General features: G+C 35.6%; 1 protein-coding gene across 13 annotated transcripts in view; it reads left to right on the forward strand.

The window, feature by feature from the left end:
* The window catches only part of MCTP1 (multiple C2 and transmembrane domain containing 1), a 563,412-nt gene that overhangs the window by 392,933 nt on the left and 144,170 nt on the right, over nt 1-26,309 (forward strand). For 11 of the 13 annotated variants that reach the window (XM_044948555.2, XM_025294008.3, XM_025294003.3 and 8 more), the window contains 5 exons: nt 3,990-4,092; nt 5,839-5,941; nt 6,278-6,379; nt 6,761-6,835; nt 9,049-9,168. In XM_044948555.2, coding sequence (XP_044804490.2) covers nt 3,990-4,092; nt 5,839-5,941; nt 6,278-6,379; nt 6,761-6,835; nt 9,049-9,168 — 503 coding nt within the window. Of the gene's footprint in view, nt 1-3,989; nt 4,093-5,838; nt 5,942-6,277; nt 6,380-6,760; nt 6,836-9,048; nt 9,175-26,309 lie in introns of those variants that run through there. The other 2 variants (XM_045166809.1, XM_025294006.3) reach the window with 2 other exon arrangements.

The following is a 26,309-nucleotide window of genomic DNA, read 5'->3' on the forward strand; positions in this document are numbered from 1 at the left end:
AGGAAATGGCAACCCACTCCAGTATTCTTGCCTGGAGAATCCCATACACAGAAGAGCCTGGCAGGCTACAATCCATGGAGTCACAGAGTCAGATATGACTGAGCAACTAAGGGGATAGATCAAGGGCTTTAAATGTCAGATGGACTTGAGTTTGAATGATGGTTTTACTACAACCTGTGTGACCTGGTGAGTTATATAATCACCCAGCCTCAGCTTCCTCTCTGTAAAATAGAAAGAGTAAAAGCATCTTTCTCATAGAGGAATCATAAAATTTTTTGAGGAAATGAATGAAAACATTATGTTGGGCTTATATAATAACTCGGAAAATGTCTGCAATGATTGCAGTAAGTATTGTAATTCCCCTTATTGGTATTATTATTGCCCTTATTATTGCTATATTTTATTGAGGCCCTTGCTAGTATACCAGACATTTTACTACTTATATTCTAGCTATTATCTACAAGGGACCATTACTGTCACTGTTGAGGGGGTATGGGAACTGGCCCAGGGTCCCAGAGTGAGTAGTCAGTCCCAGCTTGCTCTGCCTCCAAAGTTTAGGCCCTTCCTCCCAGACCACTGGCCTTTCACATTAGACTTTAATGCCATGCCCCGAGCTCTGGAAGTACTTAGAATATTTGAGGACACAAAAGGTGCGATATAGCTCAAGTAAAGAACTTTAAGGACCTTGAGATTGGAGATGAAAAACTATATGGCCTACCATATGATGGGCTTCCCAGGTGGCACAGTGGTAAAGAACCCGCCTGCAATGCCAGTTAGATATAAGAGTCACAGGTTTGATCCCTGGGTTGGGAAGATCCCTGGAGGAACGCATGGTAACCCACTCCAATATTCTTGCCTGGAGAATCTCATGGACGGAGGAGCCTGGTGGGCTACAGTCCGTAGAGCTGCAAAGAGTCGGACACGACTGAAACAACTGAGCACACACACACATACCATATAATATGGATTTTAATAGATACTGAAAAGGCATCAGAAGTGGGTTAAATTTGGGAAGAAGTTTTTGGAAAAATGAAAATAGCCTTTACATGGATCAGTTCCTGTCACTGATCACAGTCTTTAATATGACCGTAAGTGTAAGAATAATAGATTTCAGATTGGGAAAAATCAGTATAAATCAAAACATGTTTGGTCTTTCTTAGGCAAAAGGCTTTCTTTTTTAATGTAATCACCATTCTATTCTGCATATTGTCTAACGTGATTTCTTAAAAATTACATTGCTTGCCCATTTCAAGTTATAAGATAGGTGCTGATAGGAGAATGTCTTTGCCATTGATGGTATGCCACTGGAAGTTTGAATAGCAAAATGACTGAGAAGTGGCTTTAGAAGCCTCTTGCAGTGTTTTTGGTGTTGTCTCTAGTTCTTTAACAACTTTATTCTAATAGAAAAGAGTAACTGAGGGGTTAAGTAATGTGGTGATAGATGGCTATTACTGGTTTTCCCTAAAATGGTTTGGAGAAATAATCAACTAAATAGCAACAAAATATGGATTGCAACTACCTCATAGACATAGGGTTTGATAAATACATTAGTTTCTTAGCAGAATATGAATAATATTAAACATTAAGCACAGATTTTGTTTCTTTCTAATCCTTTGGCCAACCACTGACCTAGGTCTTCTATTGTCAGCAAATAAGGATATAGTAATAAAGAAGCTGATGATTTGGGAGACTTTCCATGGGGTTGATTGAAAGTATTATATTCAGTCTTGTTGTTGTTGCTCGGTTGCCCAGTAGAGTCCAACTCTTTGCTTACACAACTGAATATAATTTCCTGTGGGAAAAAAGTCAACATTTTCATCCTCTGTTCGTAGAAGTTTTCCAGCATAGATTTCAGTCTCTAGAGTTTGTTCTTGTGTCTTGTTATTGGAGAAGTGGTTCAGTTTTGACTGAATCTATCACACATTGTTGATCATTTAAGGGCAAGTAAAACCAAGTTAATTGAAATAGAATAGTGTTAACAATTGGAGTATAGCAAGTGAAAATAAGGGAACAAAAATACCAAGAAGTGCTATTTTTTTGTACTTATTTTTACTGGTTAAGATTAATATGGATGTACATGTGCATAAGAAAAATTACAAGGAAGTCCAAGGAAATGTGAGACTTATACTTGTCTTTTAAGTGTTTTTTAGTTTATCATTTCATCTAAAGTGAAAGTGAAGTAGTTCTTGTTTTGTCGTAGATTCTGTCATAAATATGGCTTTAATATTCTCTCTGCTTGTTATATATAGATATATTTTATCTCTCCAAACCTTTTATGAACTAGTTGAGGTTGTAGCTTATGTGCTGTGTTCTTTTGCTCCAGCACAGCTAGGTGGAAAGACAGTGTTTAATATGAGTCTTAAGAGCAACTAAGGTTTTGAAAACTAATCTACTTTTCATGCTTTTATCTAAATTCTCTGGGACAAAATAAAGTTGATGTGGCAAATAAAACCTACTATAAGATGAATTAATGAACAAAATATTTTTGAATACTATCTTTCATGGCACGTATGAGTTACGAATGAGGTTGGTAGCAGGTAGGGGAAGAGGAGTGAAGAATGTGGGGGAAAAAAACACAGATCCTAAGTCAAGGGTGAAATTTTCACCAGACCTGAAAGACTTTCAGTTCTCTATTCTTTATTGAAAATTAATCCCAAGGCCAAAAATTGAAAAGACTACCATAATGTTAAATTATGCAGTTATCCTGGGCTATATGAGGCCACCAACGAACACACACATATTAAATCTCTTTTATAATGTAGAATTAATAAAGAGGTAGATTAAAAGGTAAGTCAAAGTTAAATTAAAGGTAAGTCAAAGTTTGTACAGCTCATTTTAAATATTACAATATGGAAAGTAAATACACTGCTGTGTGGGAATACATAGCTTATCTGTCCTTGCTAGCTAATGAATTCTTTCCTATTAAATTTTAATAGGAAAATCTTCAATGATATTTAAGCTTTCACAGAAGTGTAAACTACTGTGACTACAATTCACAATGCATTTAAAACAATTATTCTTTATCATTAAAGTTAATAATATGCACATTAACCTCTTATGTAGTCTAAATCAATATTGTCGTTTAAAAGAGATGACCTCTGGACAGCTTTGTCTAAATATTGATTTCATTGTCATTTGTATAAGGTATCAAACAAATTACATGCTGCACTAATATCATTAATACTGCCCCCATAGAGCCTCTGACTTTACAGGTTCTTATAATATAGGACATGACATTACAAAAATATTGAGGACATCACAAGGTATAATTACCGAATAGATGAGGTTTGACTATGGTTGCACAGAGTGGCTGTAAACATGTGATAACTTCCAAATCCTTTACTCTCCGTGGACAGAAAAAATACATCTCTTTAGCATGCAGATTGGTTTGTTGAGGTTAAGTTTCAAATGGCAGAATTTTTTTCTGCCTCAGAGGGTCTAATTTACCTTTTTGTGATGCCATAGATATTTCAAAAGAGAATCTAAAGTCGGATTAAAATATTGTAGTTCTGCAATATAGCAGTTTTCCCAAAATAAACTTGTTTAGGAATTTCTATTACAAGTTCCTAGTGACTCAGATGAGTTGGAAAATACATGCAACTTTATGCATGTAACGTGAAGGGGCTGAACCTTTCAAATGATCATTAAATTAAATAAAAGCTAGGGATGGGCACATATCACATTTGCCCTCATAATTGGCAATTACAGTATTATCTTTGTAAAAACAAAATATGCAAATTAAAATAGCCATATAAATTAGCCCTTTAAAACTTTTTTCAAGTTCTAAATTGCTCTGAATCACAACTGTTAACCTCACCCTGTTACATCTAACTCTATATTAATGTTTGTTCGTTTTTTCAATTTTTAAAATTGTACTTTACTTTCTGTTTTCTGTAAAACTTTTTAGAAAAGAGATGTGGTCATGGTCACGATACTGATAGCTGTGGGTCCTATTTACACTAAAACTACTCCCCCCATATTTCTTGTAGGTAAAAGTGACCCATTTTGTGTGGTTGAGCTGAACAACGATAGGCTGCTAACACATACTGTCTACAAAAATCTGAACCCTGAGTGGAACAAAGTCTTCACATTGTAAGTAGCCATTACCTTGAGCTCGCTTCAAGAATGATGCTAAATGATATTTATTTTCGAGATTTTTGTGTGTTTTTTCTTAACTGATTAACAGCTCAGTGCATCTGGCCTGCCTTTGCCAGCAACAGTGAATTGCATAATTGCATTACCTTCCTGAGAGTAAAACCTGGGGAAAGGGTATACCATTTTTTTGTGTGTTTATACAGATATTTTTTTAAGCTGTGCATTTTTTTGACTAAGGATTTTGCTCCCATTAACTGAATTGCCATACTGCTTCTTCCTTTTATACTTTCTATTGAAATTCTCCCCAATTGCATTGACACCAAGGAGGACAAAGCTCTATTTGTTCCATTGCTCAAATCAGCAAACAATCCAGTCTCAGATTCAGCAGATGTTTTAGTTTTGGTTTGTTGCATTTTAGCCACAATAAGAATATTAAGTACTGTCCTACTTACCCCCCCCCAAAAAAGAAAAAAACCCTTTGAGTTAATTTTCTTTTTGTTTTAAAAAGTTTGTAAATCTTTCCAGTCATTCACTGTAAAAGCTGCCAATGCTACTCTGTAGTATCTCCTAAATTTGTGGGGTTTTTTTTAAGCTGGGCTTTAGAAATGAACTCTGAACAAAGGAAAACTCTCCAAATAGAAGTACTTCTTAAAAGTTTTCTAACATAGTTTTATTTTTTTGTATATGAGAAACTGCTAAATTCCTCATTAATTTCTTATAATGTCCTTGCTTAAGATCTAGTAACTAATCAGATTTAATTATCTGACCAATTTATCTTTAAGGAATTTCACATTTTTATAAGACATGAAAGCCTGGTCAGGAGACTTGCACTCCTAAGAAGGTTGTGGAGAGTGTTTTTCTCTAGAATGCATAATTGAATGAATAGGTTTGATTATTATCAAAGCCATTAATTGATTGTGTTCTGATAAAGCCTCTTCTCACATGTGGCTGCAGTCTTTCAGTAATGAATATATTCATTTTTTGTTTTCTCTTAATTCATGTTTTCTTGGTAAACAGTTTGATCAAAGAATAAATGCTGTCAACAATTGGGGCTTATTTTTCTAGAAACAAAAATATGAAGAGCTTGCACAGTTGTTTATTAGCATGTGTTGTCTTTGGAACATAATGGAGCACTACTTAATTTCTAAATCCTAGGGTGGTACAATAGCTATCAATGTTACATTTTCTCCATTCTGTATTCTGTGTAGTTAATTTTTACTATAAACTTAACAGAAATAAGTTGGCATTTTGATGAGAGCGGTGGATAAAAATTATTTTTAAAAAAAAAGACGAATGATACAAAATATACTGTGACTCTTGCTGAAATCAAACCTGGTGATGTTTTATATGGGAGTTATAAGAAGATAGGAATTATTGTAATAATGAGAAGAAGGAAAAGTCTAAAAAAATCAGTGCCGCTTATTGATGGTTTTTTTTTTTAAACAGTGATTTATTCTGTGGCCATCCAGATAGAAGTTATATTTTATTGAAAAATTATAACTTAAAATTAAAATTGTATTCAAACTTCCAGATAACCATCACAGTTGTCTACTAAGATGCATTGTGGGAAATTCTGTCCGATACCAAGCTGCCCTACGTACATGTCTATGCAAATAGCATACATAAAACACATATACACCAAAGCAGCTGGAGCTATCTAAACTTTCAAAAGCATTTGTGTTCTTGTTCCCCACTGATGAAGTCTTTTTTTTTTTCCCCCCCTTACATATATTTATTTTGCAGCAACATTAAAGATATCCATTCAGTTCTGGAAGTGACAGTTTATGATGAAGATCGGGATCGAAGTGCTGACTTTCTGGGCAAAGTTGCTATACCCTTGCTGTCCGTAAGTTTTATTCACCTGACACACAGCTCTGTGTTGCTTTTGCTCAAGGAAAAAAAAAAAAAAAAAAGCCTCAGCTCTATATCTGTCATTTCTCAACCAAGGTCTGTAATAAGAACACTAAAAATTTTAACATACTCAATTCACGGCCATGTTGAATCCCATGATAGTTAATTTTTCCTGACAGACTTGATCCTGGTAATGAACAGGTACTTGTCAGAATTGCCACAGTTGTTTTGGGTTCTCTGTCAGTTTCAGCAGCTGGGGGTCAAAGGCCACTGAGGGAGTGTATTCAGTGGAGACCGCGAGACAGACGGCTGTCATGTCCTTTTCCCGCAGATTCAAAATGGTGAACAGAAAGCCTACGTCTTGAAAAACAAGCAGCTGACAGGGCCAACAAAGGGGGTCATCTATCTTGAAATAGATGTGATTTTTAATGCTGTAAGTCTTAACTTTGGCTTTTTTGTACTGCTAAAGAGTTCAGTTTCATGAAAGCTTTTGTTCCTGATTTGTAGAGAATTTCTGTCATCCCTCATTTTCTCTAAACCTTGATGTATCCTGGAGAATACGCTTCTGCCACTGCCTGGCACACCCACACTTTCTGTTATCGTTGGCGGCTGCCGCTGCGGCTGTGCTGTGGCCACTGCCTGCCGGCATCAGAAATGGAAGCGCATGCATGTGCCACTGGTGTACATTTATATTTTCTGGGAACCGCAGCCAGGACTTTGAAACTTTAGCAATGATTGCAAATTGAACTGCATGAAAAACTTGTAAACATTTGTAATATATTCATCCATAACAGACACATATGTTGATGTATAGGTGAAAGCCAGCTTACGAACATTAATACCCAAAGAACAGAAGTACATTGAAGAGGAAAACAGACTCTCTAAACAGGTAAACAGCGAGGAAAGATGAATCCCTCTGGGAAGACCTGATTTTATCTGTAAAACATCTATGGAAATTCAAATAAACCTTGGAAGTGTGGGGCGGGTGGGGAAAGACTATGGAATGTTTGATCATCTACTGATGTGAAATGGCTCTTTCTTTTCTTCTTTCTTTTTCTCTCTTCCCTTCTTTTCCTTGAAAGATCAAACAAGGACAATACCAAACTAATAAGTTGGATGGGGGTGGTCAGAAAGGAAAGGGGATACTGTAGGCTCTGCATAGAATGGACATGTATTCATGCGTTAGCAAAAGAATGATCATTTTGAACATAAAATACAATTTGATTGCTATGGAATGTGTAAATGAGAACACCAAAAGCTGAGGTTCAAATATACATCTAGACCACCCACAGGTATGATGCAGGTGTGTGTAAAGCAAGCCCAGCGTTTAGCTCTTCCCTCTAATCCACGAGAGAGGGGGCTGTATCTTTTAAGGGAGACCTTCCTGTTAATTAGATTTTGTCTATGATCTTTTAGAAGTGAACTTTTATTGGCATTTTTAGCTCAGGACATAGAAAATCAGGAACCCTGATTTTCCTATCAGGAAGGAATTTTAGACTTGATATCTTCTAATTAGACTTGTAGCTTTAAAGTTGATTTGATATCAAGTTAAGAAAAGAACAGTAGTTTCCCCTTTTAAAAGTTGTTTACTTCCAATTAACACAGCTAAAATAAAATATATTTGAGACTCTACAGTTTACAGAACTCATCTGTGTGTGTTAAAATCTTTAATAATTTTCTGTGCTATTAGAAGACCAAAACTACTTTGTTTTTATTCCAATCACTTCACCCGAAACAGTGGAACCTTTAGTTGTTTAAAGACGGTGCAGGAGGTACAAATGTAATATCTATCTGAATACAGATTATATTTTTCCACAGTTATATTTAAAAATAGTAAAACTCTTAAAGGTGAGTAGGGGCCAAGAAGGAAACAAATAGGAACACTTTTTCCTTTGCCAGAAAGAAATTTTAACTTGTTTAAACTGCTGTGCATGTACATGCTTCTATATGTACATACATATGCAGATGTTTTCCATATGAGCCCAGTTAACTTTACATAGCTACTTCTTTAAAATACCAGATTAGCCTTGAAATATACTTGTAAGTAGCAAAATATTAACCTGCAGACATAATTACTCTAATTATTAACATAACTGTATGTAATTTTTTGAATCTGTATCTAGTATATGGGCTGTTTGTCTTAACAGCTCTAGCCATACCTTAGTTTTAAATTTTTTAATTATATAAATTCCCATATACCTCTTAATCTTGTTCCATATCTACCGTTTATTTTTTGTCTCTTTTTTTTTTATTGAGGTGTAATTGATGCACAATATTCTATGTTACAGGTGTACAGTATAGTGATTCACAATTTTTAAAGATTTGTTCCATTTGTCATTACTATAAAATATGGGCTATATTTCTTGTGTTGTACAATATATTCTTGTAGCATATTTTATATGTAATAGCTTGTCGTATACCTTTTCTAAGAAAATATTTTGTAAAGTACTTGGTTACCATACATTTTTCCCTAAATCCAAAATTAGGAAAAAGTAATGAGAAATATGGGTAAAATTTATTGTGGGAGGAAGAGAGAGGAAGAGGGAAAAGAGAGAAGGGGAATGAGACTATGATGGGAAGAAAGGGAGATCCTACTGAAATGGTGATAAAATATTCTTTTTTCTATAATAAAGCAATACTTGACGGGTTTTTTCTAAGCTCCTCAATAAAAACATCCCAAGTTAGCAATTTCACTTTGAAATATCTTGAAATGAAAGCATTTAAAGAATTTTTAAAGCCCAGGATTTCAGAATTTTTAAATATATTTAAAGTTCTCAGCATTTTAAGTGTCAAAAAAAAAATGTTTTTGATGTGTTGGAATTTTTTTTTTTCTTTTGAACAGAGGTAACTCAGCGTGCATGATAGTACTTTTTATGTAAATATATTTAACTTAGAAATTGCTCTTGTAATTTAGTTCTTTCCACCTTCTCCAGATATACCTCTCTCCCTCTAAGTTGTGAGCCAAATTGCTTGGTATATTCTTACAACTTTATTAACTTTCTGAATTCATATTAAGTCACACTAAACTTGAAGAATTTTGTAGCATATCTGATGGGTTTTAGTCTTGCAAATTCTAATAATGGCTTTCATCTTCCTTTACAGCTGCTGCTAAGGAACTTTATCAGAACGAAGCGTTGTGTTATGGTGCTGGTAAATGCTGCATACTATGTTAATAGTTGCTTTGACTGGGATTCACCCCCAAGGAGCCTCGCTGCTTTTGTGGTATGATCATACTGTATTCCTTACATTGTTATTCATTAAATTCGGTAATCATAGCTGCATGTTTCTGTGGCTGTAGTTATAGTTATGTCGATGTGGCCATTTTTAACTTCTATTTTGAGATTTGACTGGGCAGATTTGCCGTGGGCAGGAACCTGATGGATGTTCAAGGTCTGAGTCCAAGAATACATCCCCACTCCCCGCCTCAGATTTCCGGAATACAAGACATCTCAGCCAATGTGCAATTTTCTCTGTGACAGTTAAAAAGTAAAATTTTACATGTTGCATAATCCCAAAGCCCAATAGCCCGGCCAAGAAAAGTCCTTAGTGTTAAAAAAAAAAAAAAAAATTAAGAATCTTGACCATCCTCATTTTAATTGTATTTATCCTATAGATATCTTTTCAAAATATGAAAATCTTTGGCAGTAGAATGTTAGTTGTAATACTTTAAAATGTGAATCACGGTTGGAAGTGGATGAAGGCTTTATTATTTCTGAGATTTCCAGTTTTTAAAAAGGTACAAGTGAGAAATTTGATAGTTCCAGAGTCCTCTGACAACATTCATCTGGTGGTCTTTTACTTTGGTTATTTAAAAATTGCTGATGAGACCAACTTGCAAAGCTAGAAATTCGGAGAGAATTCTTTCCTCTGAGCTTCAGCTGAGATTTTTCTGCTCTCACATTATTTTTGCGCACTCAGGATTTCAGTCTGAAGTTTAAGTGGAGTCGTTCTTTTGAAATCTTTCATTTTCTTGTCATACTTGTTAGGATATGAGTACCCTTATGTGTCCTTATATTTGCGGGTTTCGCGGACTATGACTTTATCTTGGGGGGCTTACAAGAAGAGCTTTAATTATAGTAACAAGTCAACATTTTAGAATTACCATTCAAATGAGAGTAGGCACATCAGTTCAATACTTTGAGCCCTGTCCTCCTCTCTGGCCTTGTGCGGGACTTTCATTAATGTCTGAGCACAAGGAACAAAGAGTGTGCACGTCCCTTTGTGTTGTGAGTTACCAGAAAGTTAGGCAGCCTGCTTCCCATAGACATGTTGTTGTCTCCTTGAAGAAAGTGCCTGGCATCATCATTAAGTTTTAGAAAAGAAAATCTGCCTCTCTCAATATTCTTTTATTTTGCTCTTTCACATGATAAATACATTGGAGTACTGTTAAGCAAACTTTGTTGTTGTTTTTCAGCATCATAGAGGCATTTTAATGTTAATGAGGGGGGGGAATGATGTTGAGTTTATGTGTAATACACATATGCCATTACGTCCGGATTCTAGGGGGCCGTATAGCAGACACAATAATATTCTGCCGAGAGCATCATGCTGCCATCTTTGTTTCTCTCCTTTGTTTCATAGCTATTTATGACATTTGCAAACAGAGAAACCTGTATATTATATCATTTGTTCAGGAACCTTCATTTTGGATACTTCAGCATTGCGGCGTGTATATAAGTCTTCACAAACTTCACCTGGCTTCTAGAGGTCTCTCCTGTACAGTGAATCCAAGATGGTGGACTTTCCTCACAATTTCCTACTGATTGAAAAAATACATATATCAGCCAGTGAAATTCTGAGAAACTTAGCTACACAGTCCTTGAGTAATTTCACTGTCCGGGAGTCAAAATTCACTGGGGAATAAAGGTAGTGATCTCTCTTTTAGCTGGTGGTCAGTTTCTAACAGACTCGACCCTGTAAAACAAGCTGAATGCAAGCCGCTTTCAGGAAGGAGGGGCAGGGGAGGCTATAATAAAGGTAGGAAAAGGGACTCCTGACACCCATGGTGAAAAAACAGGCCGAAAACTACAACGTGAATACATGTTAACAGTGATTTTGAGAAGAACCAATATTATTAATGGTTTCATTGAAAAAAAGAAGCATTGAATTTCAGTCTGTTGAATGTCATTAAAACAGCAGATAACAACAACCAGCTTCATTTATCTGGACCTGAACTAGGAGTTCCAGGAGAATGGGGGCTCTGCTTTTTTCTCCTGGGACTCCAGCATCACCTGCAGAGCATCTAGCCCCTTAGTAGGCTCCCAGTGTAAACAACTGTCTAAATCAGTAGACCAACCAGTGATCCAGTCAGTCTGAAATATTTTTCTTATGTGGAGAAACTTTGTTCAGTGATGCCATATAGATAAGAGTTTGCTCTAATAAAGCTAGTGATTAAATGATGATAGGCTTAGCTTAATACCTTTTAGTCATTTTTCCTAGACCTTATATTGAAATTCTAAATTATTTCATAATCCTCCATCCATCATCTCTTTTAACCTCAGATTAAATTCTAATATAAAAAACCCTTATATAATGATAACTAATATCTACCACAAATTTATGTGCCAAAACACTTTTCCAAGCACTACAGCATGAAAGTGCCTTTTGTGCATTAGTAAATTAAATATTCCCAGCAACCTTATTTGAAGTAGATACTGTTATTTTCCTGGTTTGCAGAGGAAGAAGCTGAGGCATGAAAAAGTTAAGTACCTTGCTCAAAGCCACACAGATATTATGTCCTTTCCAAAAGAGCTTTTAAAATATGTACCTCTACATCATAACGATTCAAGAAAAAAGAAAACGCCGTGGTAGGATTTTTATTCATCTTGTAGATACTAAATGATGTACTTAAAAACGAAATGTTTCAAAGATCTTATTGCATAACCAGAGCCTTTTTAGGCCAGTTTATTGAAAAGAACTGCTTTCCATTAGGAGAGGCTACGAGCAGCACCCCATTGATACAAACATATTGTTCCCATCATTCCCTGTTGATGGATCACGGGTCTATTATTATAATATTGGTTCCACTTGGCCCACTTTTTCATAAATGCAGCTGCCTCATGGAGCACATGCGTTTGTACCATTATGCTGCTTGGTTTTAGGCCCAGATCGGTAAACTTTATAATGTTTAAGTGCCTTTTTTTCTATCCTGTTTTCTTTCTCTTTTCTAATTTAGCATCCAAAAGTAAATGTAGAGTAGTGAAATTTAAACGGAAAAACAGTCATTTTTGTCCTGATGTCAGTTAGAGTGGAGAGCATGAGAAATGCAGGTGAAGAGCTGCCCTGCTCTCTTTTTGTGCTACCTGTGTGTTCTGTGGAAGGTTCAAAGCTGGCAGACTCTAGGAGAAACAGAAATCAGCCTGGAAGGTGATGGATGAAATATAAGCAAGCATGTGCCTGGGAATGTCCTTGTTGTTGTGTGCCATGAATTAGGTTTTTAAATTTTACTATGAATATTGTATGCTTAAGAGCAAACACATACGTATGTGGTGTGGGAGTCAGGGACGCTTGTCTTTGGGAATCATCCATTGTAGACGTGTAAATGTCTCATCAATTGCGTTTAATTTTCATCAGGCTCTTGACCAGACATGTGTGTTCTTGTGGATGTCAGTGGGTGCAACGTGGGGGGAAAAAAAAGAGTGCACATTCTCTTTTTCAGTACTGTCATTTCTCACTGTAATGAGCACAAAAATAATTGGACAACTGAGCTATCAGTAAAAGGACACACTTCAGTGTGCGTCAAAGAATTATTTTACAGGACAAACTTTAATCTTTAAATGGGATTGTAGATAATTTGTGGTACCATCTGTCCATTTGGAATTGTTTTAGCCTTTTCTGTCGTTATACAGTAAGTGCCGCTGTGTTTAACATTAACATTTGATATTTTACACATTTAATTTCTGTTCTGCTGTGTGGTCCTTAGGGAACGGAGCACTAGTGCTACATGAGAGAGACAAAGTATTGATCAGTTAACATTTCAGCTACATTTATGTATGTCGCAAAATTAATGAAAATGCCAGACAAAAATGTCAGAGTGCACAAAAAGGTAGAATTTAAATTTGGTAGTTTAATGAAAAGTTTAAGATGTGCATTATCAAAAATGTCCTCCTGCCTTTAAAGCACGATTCCTAACAGAATAACTAAAGGGAGACACATATTTTACTTAGAGGGACAATGAACATGAATTATGAAGGGATGTCGACTCCTCAAAGTACCTTGTGTTCCAAAACGGCATGTTTGAATGCTTAACCATTACTCATAAAATACATGTGTTTCTCTTCCTATCTGGAGAGCTACTGGCTTTACCCCTCCAGGCTGACCAGCCGAAGAGGCAGGCTTCCTACTGAGATTTTCCCCCCTTAGGTTTTCCTTGGTATCCAGGCATTCCTTTTGTGTCAAAGCTGAGAATTCCCTCTAGAGCAATTCATTGAGGCCACTCTGGTTCATTACTCGTTCCTTTCTGGGTCCTTTTCAAATGCCTGGTTTTCCTTTGCTCCCAGATAATTTGAGCTCCACCTTCATTCAATCCCCGTTTTAGTAAAGGATCACACTTGGGACAACAGTGACTCTGAGCAAAGCGGGGCCATTATGCAGCGAAAGAGAAAAACCAGAGATGATGTATGCAAAGAATGACATGAGGCAGCTCTCTGTAGCCAAATGATAAAAAATAAAATAAAATGGAGGAAGCACAAGCAAAGGAGGAACTGAACTTGCAGGGGCGATGTGGCTGGCGTACAAGGATTGGAAGACAATAGGCTCCCCAGGAAACCATATCGAGCACTTCCTGTGTAGAAAGCCTGCTGCTATTAAACAACATATGGATTTTTCTAAAAGTTATTACAAACAATAAGGACATTTGAAGTGGCCTTCATGTTCAGGGACTGAAAAGGGAGCATCGCTTAAGAAGAAATATTAATGTGAAAACAAAGACATGTCTAGATCTCCCGTAGTTTGGATTCAAGTCTTAGCCTTCACTGAGCAATAGAGAGGGATTGTACTGGCCATATGGGAGGTAACTTTGAATTTCAACAGAAATTTCTAGTTTAAATAATTTAAGAGGCATCAATAATACCACACCAGCAAAATTATGCTTCAGGTCTGTAGCAATTTTCAAATGATTTTTATAGACGCTTTTGTTGTTGCTACTATTTTTTTTTTTTAGTGCCAGCAGAAAAACTGGAAATGTTCCAGACATAATTTTTGTTTTCTCCCCAAAACAGCAAAACAGAAGGACCCCTGAAAACCATAGAAATAAGTACTAAAATGATCTGTAACTGATGGTCCTATCCATGTATTCTTGAATTTTCCTGGAATTATGTAAATCTAAACTTCCAAGAACTTTTGCCAACCCTTCTTTATGTATGCTTTCCTCTGATGTAAGTACTTACCAAGTTTATAAACAATACTTCTGATTTAATTTATACAAATTTTAAAGGTACATTAAGCACTTCTCTCATAAATGTGTGAGAAAGAGAAAGCATACAGAATTTCATTGCTTTCAAAGACTGTATACCTCCAAAGTTGCCTAAAATTCCTATTACAACATCAGAGACCATTGACACTTAGAAAATTCTAGTACTACACTTTTCAGTAAGTAGATTGCGTGCCCAATTCATATGAACATGCTGGCACTTTAAGTTGGTGTTCAAAGTATACATTTTTCCAAAATTTATCTGGATTCCATGGAAGGAAATTGTTTTCAAGCATTAGCCAATGAAAAAAATAGGTTTTTTAAAGTGATGCCTTTCACAAAGCATTGCATATAAATTCTCACAACTCCCCCCACCAAAGACCAGATTTTTGAAGTGAGTTGAAGTTTAGAACTGATCACAATTAGCTAAAATCAAATATTAATAGGACAAAGCATTTTAACTAGATTTCTCTAATCCTTGAGGATGCCTGGTGGGCTGCCGTCTGTGGGGTCACACAGAGTCGGACACGACTGAAGTGACTTGGCAGCAGCAAGTGCTGATTTGAGGAAGTGCTACATTGGTATATGTAACAGCCACAAAAATAAAACAAAAGAATTATACATTTAAATAGACCTACAAAGTGAACTAGAGCAGCATCCTCAAGGATTAGAGAAATCTAGTTAAAATGCTTTGTCCTATTAATATTTGATTTTAGCTAATTGTGATCAGTTCTAAACTTCAACTCACTTCAAAAATCTGGTCTTCTGTGCCAGTGCCCCTTTTTTGTTTATTTTAATAGATGTCAGTAAAAGGGCCTCCTGCTCTTTGGAGGTAGGTTATCACATAAGCTGTAGAATCTGCTGCTGTCCAAAAAGCTAATTCCTCTTAGATTTTATTTTATATTTACAAGAAGAATTTAATTCTTAAAACACATCGCTAACTTCTATCATTTCTACTCTCCTTCCTTTGTTCTCTAAAGCAGGAAGTTGTCAAATGCTATAATCTGGGGACATTCTGTGGGCGACTTGAAGAAAATGAAATTATTTCACTTTTTTTTCAAGTACAGTGCAGCTGCGCTGTATTATAATCAAACATAAAGCTCAAGTATCACCAGCATAACAATAATACCATATTGAATCTAGGAATTAGCCTCCTCGTGAATCTTAGTGATATGTGCAATGAAAGTTGGGATGACACGAATGGCTGTTTGTGGTCTCTCTGGCTATAGGGCTGCTGACCCATTTCACCTCAGGCAGCCTTCTTGCGTTACATATCTTGTAGTTGCAGCCTCAAAATCTTTATGTGATCCTTAAAAAGTATGTCGCATGGTCCAGATTTTATGATTAAGTTTACTAAGGATTAAAAATGACAAAATAATGAAATCAGAGATGTTTCACTGTCTCTCCTCAGATTCCTAAACCAATGTTCTTGTCCTCCGAAGAATTTTCCACCCTCCAGCTTCAATTTAAATTGTTGGGGACACACATTCTAAGCAACATAGCAAGGCATAGTCCTTTCCAAAATAATATTCTGTCAAATGTTTTGCAAAAGAGAAAGTGTAAATGAATAATTATGAAATTTATTTTAGTAAAATTTTGTAAACTAAGAATAATAGCTCTTCTGAAAGATTGTACATTGCAACAGAAATGCAGTCATTACCATACTTTAGACAGTGACTTAATTCTCCAAATGTTTTCATGCCCTTTTGTATGGGGTAAAGGAGTAGAATGCTTTCTATCGTCTGATTTTTTCTATTTTGACCAATTATGAAGATATACCTTAGAATTATGGTGTATTCGAGTTAATTTAACAAGTGAGAAGCTAACCTGAAATGCTGTTAAGAAAGATTTTATTGCCCCTTTCCTTGCCATCATTTTACCATGTTTTAACATTACAGTTAGAATAAATAAAGATGTAGGAGTCACTCTTGCCATAGTAAGTCTGTGAGTTACGACCGCATCCTCTATTTTGCTCTGATGACGGAGATCTGACACTCAGTGAGTGGTAACATTAGAGATCAGTAACACTGAAGATGAAAGAGGACCATTTCTCGTGTTTGCACCAGTCATCAGCCACTGGCTCAAAGGGAAGTAATGAAGAGAAATTCAGAGAAGAGCTCACAAGGAAAGATGGAAATCACATCAAAGTGTAAACAGATATTTGGATAAAAATGAAAGGCAGCCCTGATTTTAAGGATGGGAAAAAGGATTTTACAGACAAAACTTGCTTTTCTTTTGTTTTAAATCATCATTTCTCAACAGTTTTTTCATAGTCACTCGCCTAAGGAGAAGCTTTTCATTTAATTTAATGAGAGAAAAGAAATACTAAGGAATAAGGTTTTCTCAGGGAGTGTGGAGCTTTGGGGGCCACAAATCACTGTGATATGCAGGATTCTCTGTGCTGTCCCCTAAGAACCAGTTTTTGCCCCCTTGGCACCATCTCAACCCCGCTGAGAATGCATGCTCTAGAGGAGGTTTACTGTGACTTTAACTGTGTTTACTTTCATGCTCTTGGTGGTAAAGTCTAGTTCAGATTTTCCGTAGTTTGCATACCATGCAAATGATTCCCATAGATAATCAGTCTGAGGAAAGAGAATTTGTGATGTTTATACAAAATTATTGACTATATTGGAGTCCAGTGAAAGGAGAGGTTTTGTCTGGCTTCATAGAGACTGAAGAATTAAATTTTCTCCCTATGAAAACCCATATGAGAGCTCTCTCCTCTACACCAGTTCCAAGGGTGCGTTGTAGTGCTTCACTGAAAAGAAGTGGGGTGAACATTAATTCTGGGCTAAGTAATATCTCCATCATTATGAGCGTTCGATGGGTTTTGTCCACACATCGTACTATATTTATGACTAATAGATAATCTTTATATTCCTAAATGGATATCATTATGTCAGAGATATAAAAGAATACTTCATTAGACTTGATTACCTATTAGATCTTCATGGGAAGGGAAGGCAAAGGGGTTGTGGAATAGAAAAGTCATTTAAAACAGGATACATATTCTACTGGCTATTCTGCATGGCTGGTTACTCAGTTCCTCATAGGAATCAAACAACTTTTACTGTTGTAATTTGTCAATAATAAGTAAACATATGATGTTTTATATCCCACTTAGCTATATAAAAATAATTCTACTGCATTTTCCATAGTTAGCAATCTCTAGATTTTCTGCCAAGCAGACTTCAGGCAATGCTTACGTGTTTGAAACAAGAATATATTATCCAATTTTGTTATAAAACGTTGGTGAATTAAGTACTGTTTTCCTTAGTCAATCATAGAAATTCTTTGGATTTAATTTAAAATAAGAGATTGCTAAAGTTGCAAGTAGCCCATGAGTTACCTACAAATTATTATGCCGAGGTTGTATAAAAGAGGTGTTATTATATATTTTGAAGTGATATGAGTGAAGGAGAAAAATAAAATATAAATGTGGAAGTTTAGAAAGCTGAGGTCACTTTCTCTAGTTAGGCAGAAATGTTGAAAACTTATCTGGATTTGTTTAAATTATTTTATATAGATCTTGGTTCTTCCATTGCATGAGACTATTACATGCCCCAACCAGGAGGCTGGTATTTTCAGGAGAGACCTTTGACCTAGGTGCTGTTGGTCTGGATGTGCACTATATCCTTCGTTTTTTCAATTCTCAGAATATGAGCCTCCTACAACAGTTTTATTTCCAAGTCCTAAATCTTGGTTGATGTGTAATTAAAACTTTTTATTTTTTCATATAGACTCAAAAACCTCCAGGCAAGGTGTATCTGTTTTGTCAGACAGTTGCTTTGACCCTGGGACACATTGCCCTGTAGTGGCAATTTGGGAGCCACAAATCATTGTGATGTCTAATGTCATAAGTAATGACATAGAACCATTCACAGAGCCTGTCAATCCCTTCATAGAGTACTAGCTGTAGAATGGATATGTCGTATGTAGGAAGTAGATTAGAGTGCAGTCACGGCCTGGTGCTGAAAATGCCACACCCACCCCAATCCTAGCTTCAAATAGACCATCTTCCTCTTGGCAAAGGTAAGGGACCCACAGAAGTGGAGACTGTATGGGCTTTTAAGTGTGCCAATGAAGTCATGGAGTGTTATGGTTAGAAGGGAGCTTAGAGATAATTTTATGGTGGAGGAAATTAAAGTGCTGTAAGGGAAAGCAACTTACTGAGGCATTTACTCTCCTTCTCCCCCAATTGTTGGTAATGAATGTTTCAAAGACAGAAGCATTGAGAAGAGAGAGAGGAAGAGAATGAGAAAGAGAGAATCTTTATCATGAAGTTTATAAGTTGTTGTCCTTAATTAAGGAAAACCAAGTGTGTGACATTGTTCTGTAGAGTTCTAAGAGTGTAAAATTAGGCTCCAAATTCTTGGTATATCTTATTAAGAAATGTGTTGACCTGAAAGGGCTGGAATTGCCTACTCAAAATAGTAAATCTTTGCTTGCTTTGCTTAGTAGTATTTCTGCAGTTCATGTAATAAGTGCATATTTTGTCTGTTGATGTACTTCTCTGCTAGTTGGGATCATATCACATCACAGCTCCCCCAAACACTGCAGAGATGTGTGTATAGTAATAGAGAACACCAAAAGTTCATGTGTATTTGAGGGAGGTACATTTTAGACAAGCAAAGAAATGTCATTTGGCCTCTAAGTAGTATAAATTACTCATTCCCAAAAGTAAATGTAGACTCTTTAAGACTATATTTCCCAGATTTTAAATATATACTATATCGTGAGTTGCTTAAACAGTTTAAACCATCTATATTGATCCATATCGATTTAATGGTAGCTGAGATCAACCTGTCCATGCCTGAATTTCCATTAGACTAAATAAATGCCAGGAAAAAAAGTGTACATATTGTAAATTACCTAGAAAAACTGGTGATTCAATTTCATTGGTTTGCTTCAATCCTAAATTTCCTTTAAAATTACATAGATCAAAATTCTTCTAGCATATAATTAAGCAATGAAATGAAATATTATATTCCTTTACAAAGTGTTGGAAGTATAGAATTAATAATAATCTGGGCATATTTTGAGATACTATTATTAATAGAATTTGTAGGGTGTTACCCACTTGTTATATAAATTATGTGAGGTATAGTTTGCTATAAACTTGGTACACCAATTTATTGCTATTGGAGTTACTCAAGTGAAGAAAGCTAAATTAAATCATCTATATGAAATGCTTTGAAGTTCTTAAGTATGAGGGCCCTTGGATCATTTAGGCTTGAATAACATACAGGACCCCAACAATACAGGGTTTTGTTCCTGAGGGCTATGTAATCTTCAAAATTTGTATCAGTCTTTAAAAAATGATTTAACTTAAAATCATTATTTGAATATATCCTATACTGGACCTAAAAAAGGAAGATAAATCACAAGGAAAAATTTCTCATGGATGTTTGCTAAAAATGCACAGCTCTTCCTCCAAAAGTATGTGGGAAGCGTAATAATACCTGGGTTCAATTTCTGATAGACTAGAATGTTTAACCTAAGTTTAAGGAACTAGGAAAAAACTAGATCATAAAATGAAAAATGACATTTTTTCAGTATTTTTAATCCGTCACTAGAACCAGTGACAGGAGATAAATTCAGGCTGTTCTGCTTGAGATGCATTTCAGTTCCATTAACAGATCTTCCCCGTTTTCATGCACACTCAATAAAGCTGTGTTGAATGACTGACTCAGATGACTTTAGCAGCAAAACTGGAAGTTAAAGCTGTAATATTGTAACAGAAACCCCCAACAGTAGTATCAGATGAAGCTAAGAATAAATGTAGTATATCAGGCTTCATAAAAGGGTGAATGTGGGATACATTTATGCCCTCCTCTATCTACTGTGAGATTCATACATAAGATTCACACTCATTATTCTCGTCATCTTAATGAGATCAGTGTGGGAACATTTCTTTCCTCTCCCTTTTGACTGTCAGAAATGGGGCACTCCATTTTTCCTCCTTCCTCTCTCCACTTTTAAGGGACTAGTTATATTTTCTTGGAAGGCTAGAAATGTTAACTGGTTACAGCAGGCAGCCCCAGAGTATCACGCAGAAAGGCTGATGGACTGTAGGTAGAGACCACAGAGTTGATCTCTCTCGCTTTTGTTTCTATTCTTTTTTTCTCTTTTTTTCATGCACTTTCCTTGCTTTCAGACTTTTAGCGTCTACCCTATTTCCCAGAGCTGGGGTGGCGGTGAGCGGGGGGATCCCTTGGAAAAAAAGGGGAAAGATCCTTTCTCCATGTGGAGGAAAATAGGGTACCTGAGTGTTATCTCTATTTGCGACCCTCCTTCTCATTGAATCTATTGCCCTGATTAATTTTGCACAGTCTTCCTAAAGCAACTCGGAACATAATCGGTTCGTGTGTCCCAGCTGGACGTATGTCCAGCCTTGAACTAAAAAAGAATGGGCAAGGCACCAACTTCTAATGCATCTTGTCCTCAAATAAATGTTCAGATCTGTCAAGAAACATTCACTTTTTATAATTAAAGTTGCTAGGAGAGATTTTATCATGTTTTTAGACCATGGGTTCCCTTCATCCTTAAGGACAAGAAAACAGGAACTTACAAAAATATTATTCAAGCCATCTAGGCTATTGATTATTAATTTATATTATAACCACACTGGTTTGGGTACTGCTTTCCTTGAGAGGAACTCGGATTCCCTTTAACATGATTGAAGAATTTTAAAGTAGGCATTTTTAATATTTGCGGCCCTCTTAATTATAACTTGTTTAATGTACCAGTGTTAGCAGAGGGATTATGAGTTAATAAAAATGTCATAGTATTAGTGAGTAAAACACTATGTAATTTTCCCCAGGTAATAATTAACAGCATAAGGCTATATTAACAATAGTCTTAGAGAACAGTCCCTAAATGTGTTTGATTCTCATCTTTTAAAAAGTAATTTTATACTGAAATTCAGTAATAGAATATTGGAGGGATTTAGTTAAGCTAGTTACCCTAAACTTCTTAGGTGCACAAATCTTTTCAAGTGATTTGCATTATATTGCTATGTTTAACATCATGCTATTTTAAAGTCAATCTGAAAGTTTGAAATGTTAGCTTAACGTTCACCAGAGCAACCTTATTGAGATTCATAAAGAGTTTATTTACCTCATCACAATATTTGTTAAAACAGTTGAAAAAATAAAATTAATAAGCCATGAGGTCATTATTACATAATGTTTTTGCTCATATAGATAAATGGGTTTCTTTTTCTCTCTTTCTTTTTAAATAATGTCTCTCTGGCTTTGTTCCATGGTTGCAGCAGACTGTTAGTATGTATCTTTATACCATCAGAATGAGTGAGATATATCTGTGTAAATTATTGATTCACTTGAGCCTACCTCTGTAATTCAGGGCTGAAAACTCTGGCAGCTTATCTAGTAGAATGATATAACTAGGAAACCGAAGTTACCTACCACAGCAACAATTGCCAGTTGGGGGGTCAAATGCCCTTTTACCTTTATACCTGAACACCTGCAAATTGAGCTGTATCCCATTCAGATTTTAAGAACAGGTCCATTGTCACAGGAAGTAGAGTTTGTTTCTTGGAGAAAATTATGCCAGTTCTAGTTCTGAATGAAAGACGAGGCTTTTATTACTCAAGGGATATTAGGGCTGACTGCCTTTTTGAGAAAACAAATTTGCTGTAACTTTATCTGTAATTTAGTCCTGAATGGGTGCAAATAGACTGCACATTGTATGGTGCAGAAGGAAGAAAATAGGGGTTTGTTAAAACCATACAAGGGCTATGTAACCACTATATTTCCGAGGGAAGTCTTATCGGAGTTGCAGGTTATAAAGGGGGAATATTTTGGTTACAGCCTTAGCATCAAGCACCTGTTTTGAATTTTAGTTTAGAATGACACTGGAAAAGACAGTTTTTGTCTAAAATTATGGATGATGAAGTTGCCCTTTCCTGAAAGTTGCTGTACAGGCTAACTTTGACTTTGAGACTGGCCCCCCACCCCCCAGAAACTTCAGAAATCATTATAATCATTCCTGAGGTTGAACGCTAGACTCAGACCTAGGTGGAGTGTGTTGACTTTTCGCTTTTATAAGCAGATTAGATTTATAGCATAAAAAATAAATAAATTTTTAAATGAAATTAAAAAACAAATAGCATGTAGTATTCTTCACATAAGAGGCTGATTTAAGCTTTGTCAACACTGAGAACAAGATGGATATTTTGAGTAAGGGACAAGACAAAACACACCCGGGCCGGTGAACCTCCAGGTCACACAAGTGTGGGGACTAATGGAAGATGCGTGATTTAGAGTATCTCACCCCTCAGGTTGGTCACCCACACCTTAGTCAGTAAGCTCAATAGTTGTCATAGAAACTCTCCTTTTTACAGTGTTAGAGTTGATCACTGTCATGGAACCAGACTAGGTAATCAAGCATCTTAGCCATATGCTCGTTCTGAGCTCCAACCTAGTCAATTAGCACATTTTCTATTAAAAACTTAGTTGTAATAGGTCTTCATTAGCTAGCAGTTGCCATAATTGAACAGTTACTCAATTATGTCCATCCCCCAACCTCATTTTCACTTCTTTTTTGTGTCCAACTAGGAATATATCCAAGAGCATTCATGATTCCCCACCTTAGGCAACATTCATGACCTCCACCTCAAACAAACTATTAGAAGGGTATGCCAGGGTTTAATACTTTATGTTTCTATGTTCTGGCATATATAACTAGGCCCTTGAGTTCTCCCTTTTTCTGTGTATTTCAGAATTTCCAGTGTTTTTCACTAAGTAAGGAAAGGAGAAGTCTACTGTAAAGGCCCACTGTACGATAATGTCTCTAGGATGTGACAACCTTTTTACCCTTAAATCCATCCCTTCTTTCACCATTTTCCATTCTCCCCATCAGATACCCATCCGGGCACATCATTATCCTGACATCACTCCCCATTATCTGCATTATGGTCCCTGCTACCCTCTGCCTGTGTCTGTCATTATCATGTCCCTGAAACTCAACGTGTCATGTATCATCTGATGATCAAGTCTATTGTCTAGGAGAGGGAATGGGTCACCCCCAGATAACATATCTGCATTTTATCACTGGCCTTACGGGAAGTATTTCTGATGTGCTTAGACATCCAAGCCCTTACTTACAAGCAGGTGTAAAATGTTGCACCTGGGTTATCAGAGAGCAGGGAGGGAATTCGAGTGGCCCTCGGATAACACCATACAGGACATTTCTGGCCCCAGCAACTCACATGGATGCTCTTCTTGGTTGGAAAGAATTGTACCTTTTCCATCATTATAAAATTATGAATGTGAAACAGTCTGGAAAAGAATCAATCATAAAGGTTTTCTAAGCTTGGGAGCCTCATTGTGCTTTCCTCTGTGTAATACAAAATAAGAAAAAGCAGAAATGTAACAAACAACACTTCACTTAAGAAACATAGAGTTTACATGTCCCTGCCTAATGAAACATCATAGCTGCAGATGCTCAGCCAGTAGAAAGGCGCATGAAAAGGATAGACTCAAAGTCTACTGGACTTCCTGCTTCTGTCCATTTTCTGGAATACAGAAGGGTTCTTTCTAATGCATCCATCCTTCCTGACCAGGTCTTTGCGATTTAGACTTGTATGCTGGACTCAGTGTAAGATGGTAAATTGTTTCAAGGATGACAGATTACACATCTGGTTTCTTCTCCCCACAACCCCCACGTTCACCTTTATAACAATTTTTTTTTCAAAAAGTAATGTGGTTTAAAAATCATTTTAAGTTGCCCAACATAAATGATAAAATCAAATATTGGATTCACAAACAATAGCCTTTATTGGTTTGTGACAAGTGATCCATCTTTTTGCATTAGTGCAGCTTTCTGAACCAGATTATTTTTCATAATTGATAATTTGTGAGTCATATATTTGTTATCTGTTCTTTTATGGCTTTGAAAATAGTGAACGATGCCAAAGATCACTGTGCTTTTATAAAGAAAATTATTTTAGTGTAGTTTATTGGCTGGCATTTTCTGAAAGTATGTTACCAATAAGTTTTGCAGAGAACGTAACAAAGATAAAAGTAACATTCCTTGCTAGAAGGAGGCCTGATAGGTCTAGAATTCATATTGATAATGTGAATTTAGTTTTAGAATTTATTCATGTTTAGCATGAGAACAATGAATATACGTAAATAAGAAAAAGTGTCAAATAAAATTCTGCAAGCTGAGAGAAAATATTTTGTTGCATATTTAAGCAATTTTTCCAATACAAAATCCATATTAAAACAATACACAAACACTGTAAAAAAAAGCTCACCTTGCTATGTGCATTGCAATTATAGCAACAGAATAATGATACTTCTTCCTGTGATCAATAATTTCAGTTGATTTTGATAGATAGCCTTAGGAAAAGTGTCCACCATAATACAATTTTTATTATTCAGCCTTATATTTTTGTTCCTAAAGCCTTCATAAGCGCAATGGAAAATTCTTATCCAGTATTATGGTTAATAAATATGTTATGGTAGAATTAGAGTTCTACATATGAATTTATTTGCCCCAGGTAAATAATAATATGGCCTTTGAAATCCATTTTGCCTAACAGGGCAATATTAAAAACTTTTTCTTACCCTTAATTAATAATTCTCTCACACAACCTGAACATGTTCACTAATTCTGTTCACAATTATACTGACTGACAAAGTATAAATCAGTTGGAAAAGTAACAACCCAATTTACTGAGGACTAATATTGTTAGCTGAATTAAATTTTAATTTCACAGAAAACTTGTTATGAATCTGCTTTTAGAAATTACACGGTTCATCTTCAATCTTTACTAAAATTTCTCCTGAACAATTTAATTATAGAAAACTATTTCTAATAAAAAGATTATATACTTAATTAAAATAAAATTGAGATCATTTCATCATTACATAATTATATTATGATTATATACAATTAAATACCGTATATAAAACATTTACTCTTCAGGAGACACTAATAGTGGGGGGAAAAAAAACCTGTATGTTTATGTCCTCATCACTTCCACCTTTAAAGTTATAGGTTCATTACACACATTTATTACATCATCTAGTTGCTTAAAATTCATACTTTAGTTGGGGGGAGATGCTGACCAATATACAGTTGGCTATAAATCAGGATAAACTAGCATACTCATTACTAGTATAATACCTTTTCTTAGATGATTTTGTTATATCTGAACTCTCATTAATAGAATTTCAACTAATATTATCACTTCTAAATATGCCAAAGATATAATTACAATTTTATTATTTAATACCAAAATCCAATTATGAAGAATAGTCTTCCTTCCTCAACCTGAATATGCTCTAAATTGTGTTTTTTAAAATTGAGGATGTGTGGAACATCTTTATCAGATGGCCAAGCAGAATGTTTGAACTATATAAATAGCAGTGTTAAAAATGATAGCTTTTCCTCTATGCATCTCTTAGAAAATGTTGACAGTGTTATTTAGCGTCTGTAACAGTATGAGGAAGAATTTGCTCTACCTTTTCAGATGTTTCGTTGGCCTCGTTTATGGCATGTGCGGTGATAGTGGGGTATGTTTATTTGTACATATGGTGTGACAGATTGTTGATGTGTTTTAACCATAATATATTATTCAGTTTTGAAACCTACTCTCTTTAGAGTTGGAATTTCTCTATGGTTGCAGGGAAAATGCATTTCTAATAACTTGTCTTACAGTTTTGAAGATCTGCATTTTATTTTTTTTTTGTCTGACTATCCCTTTTATATTTTCTAATTGGACGATAATTGCTTTGCAATGTTGTGTTGGTTTCTATCATACAACAATGCAAAGAAGTCATAACTATATATATATTCTCTCCCTCTTGAGCCTCTCTCACCCATCCCACTGGATCTACATTTTAAACATCACTCTCCATATTTCAGAAAATGTGACTTGCTATATAAATTACTGAAATTCAGTATTAATTGGATATTTTTC

Source organism: Bubalus bubalis, chromosome 9 (genome assembly GCF_019923935.1).
Source record: "Bubalus bubalis isolate 160015118507 breed Murrah chromosome 9, NDDB_SH_1, whole genome shotgun sequence".
Lineage (NCBI taxonomy): Eukaryota > Metazoa > Chordata > Mammalia > Artiodactyla > Bovidae > Bubalus > Bubalus bubalis.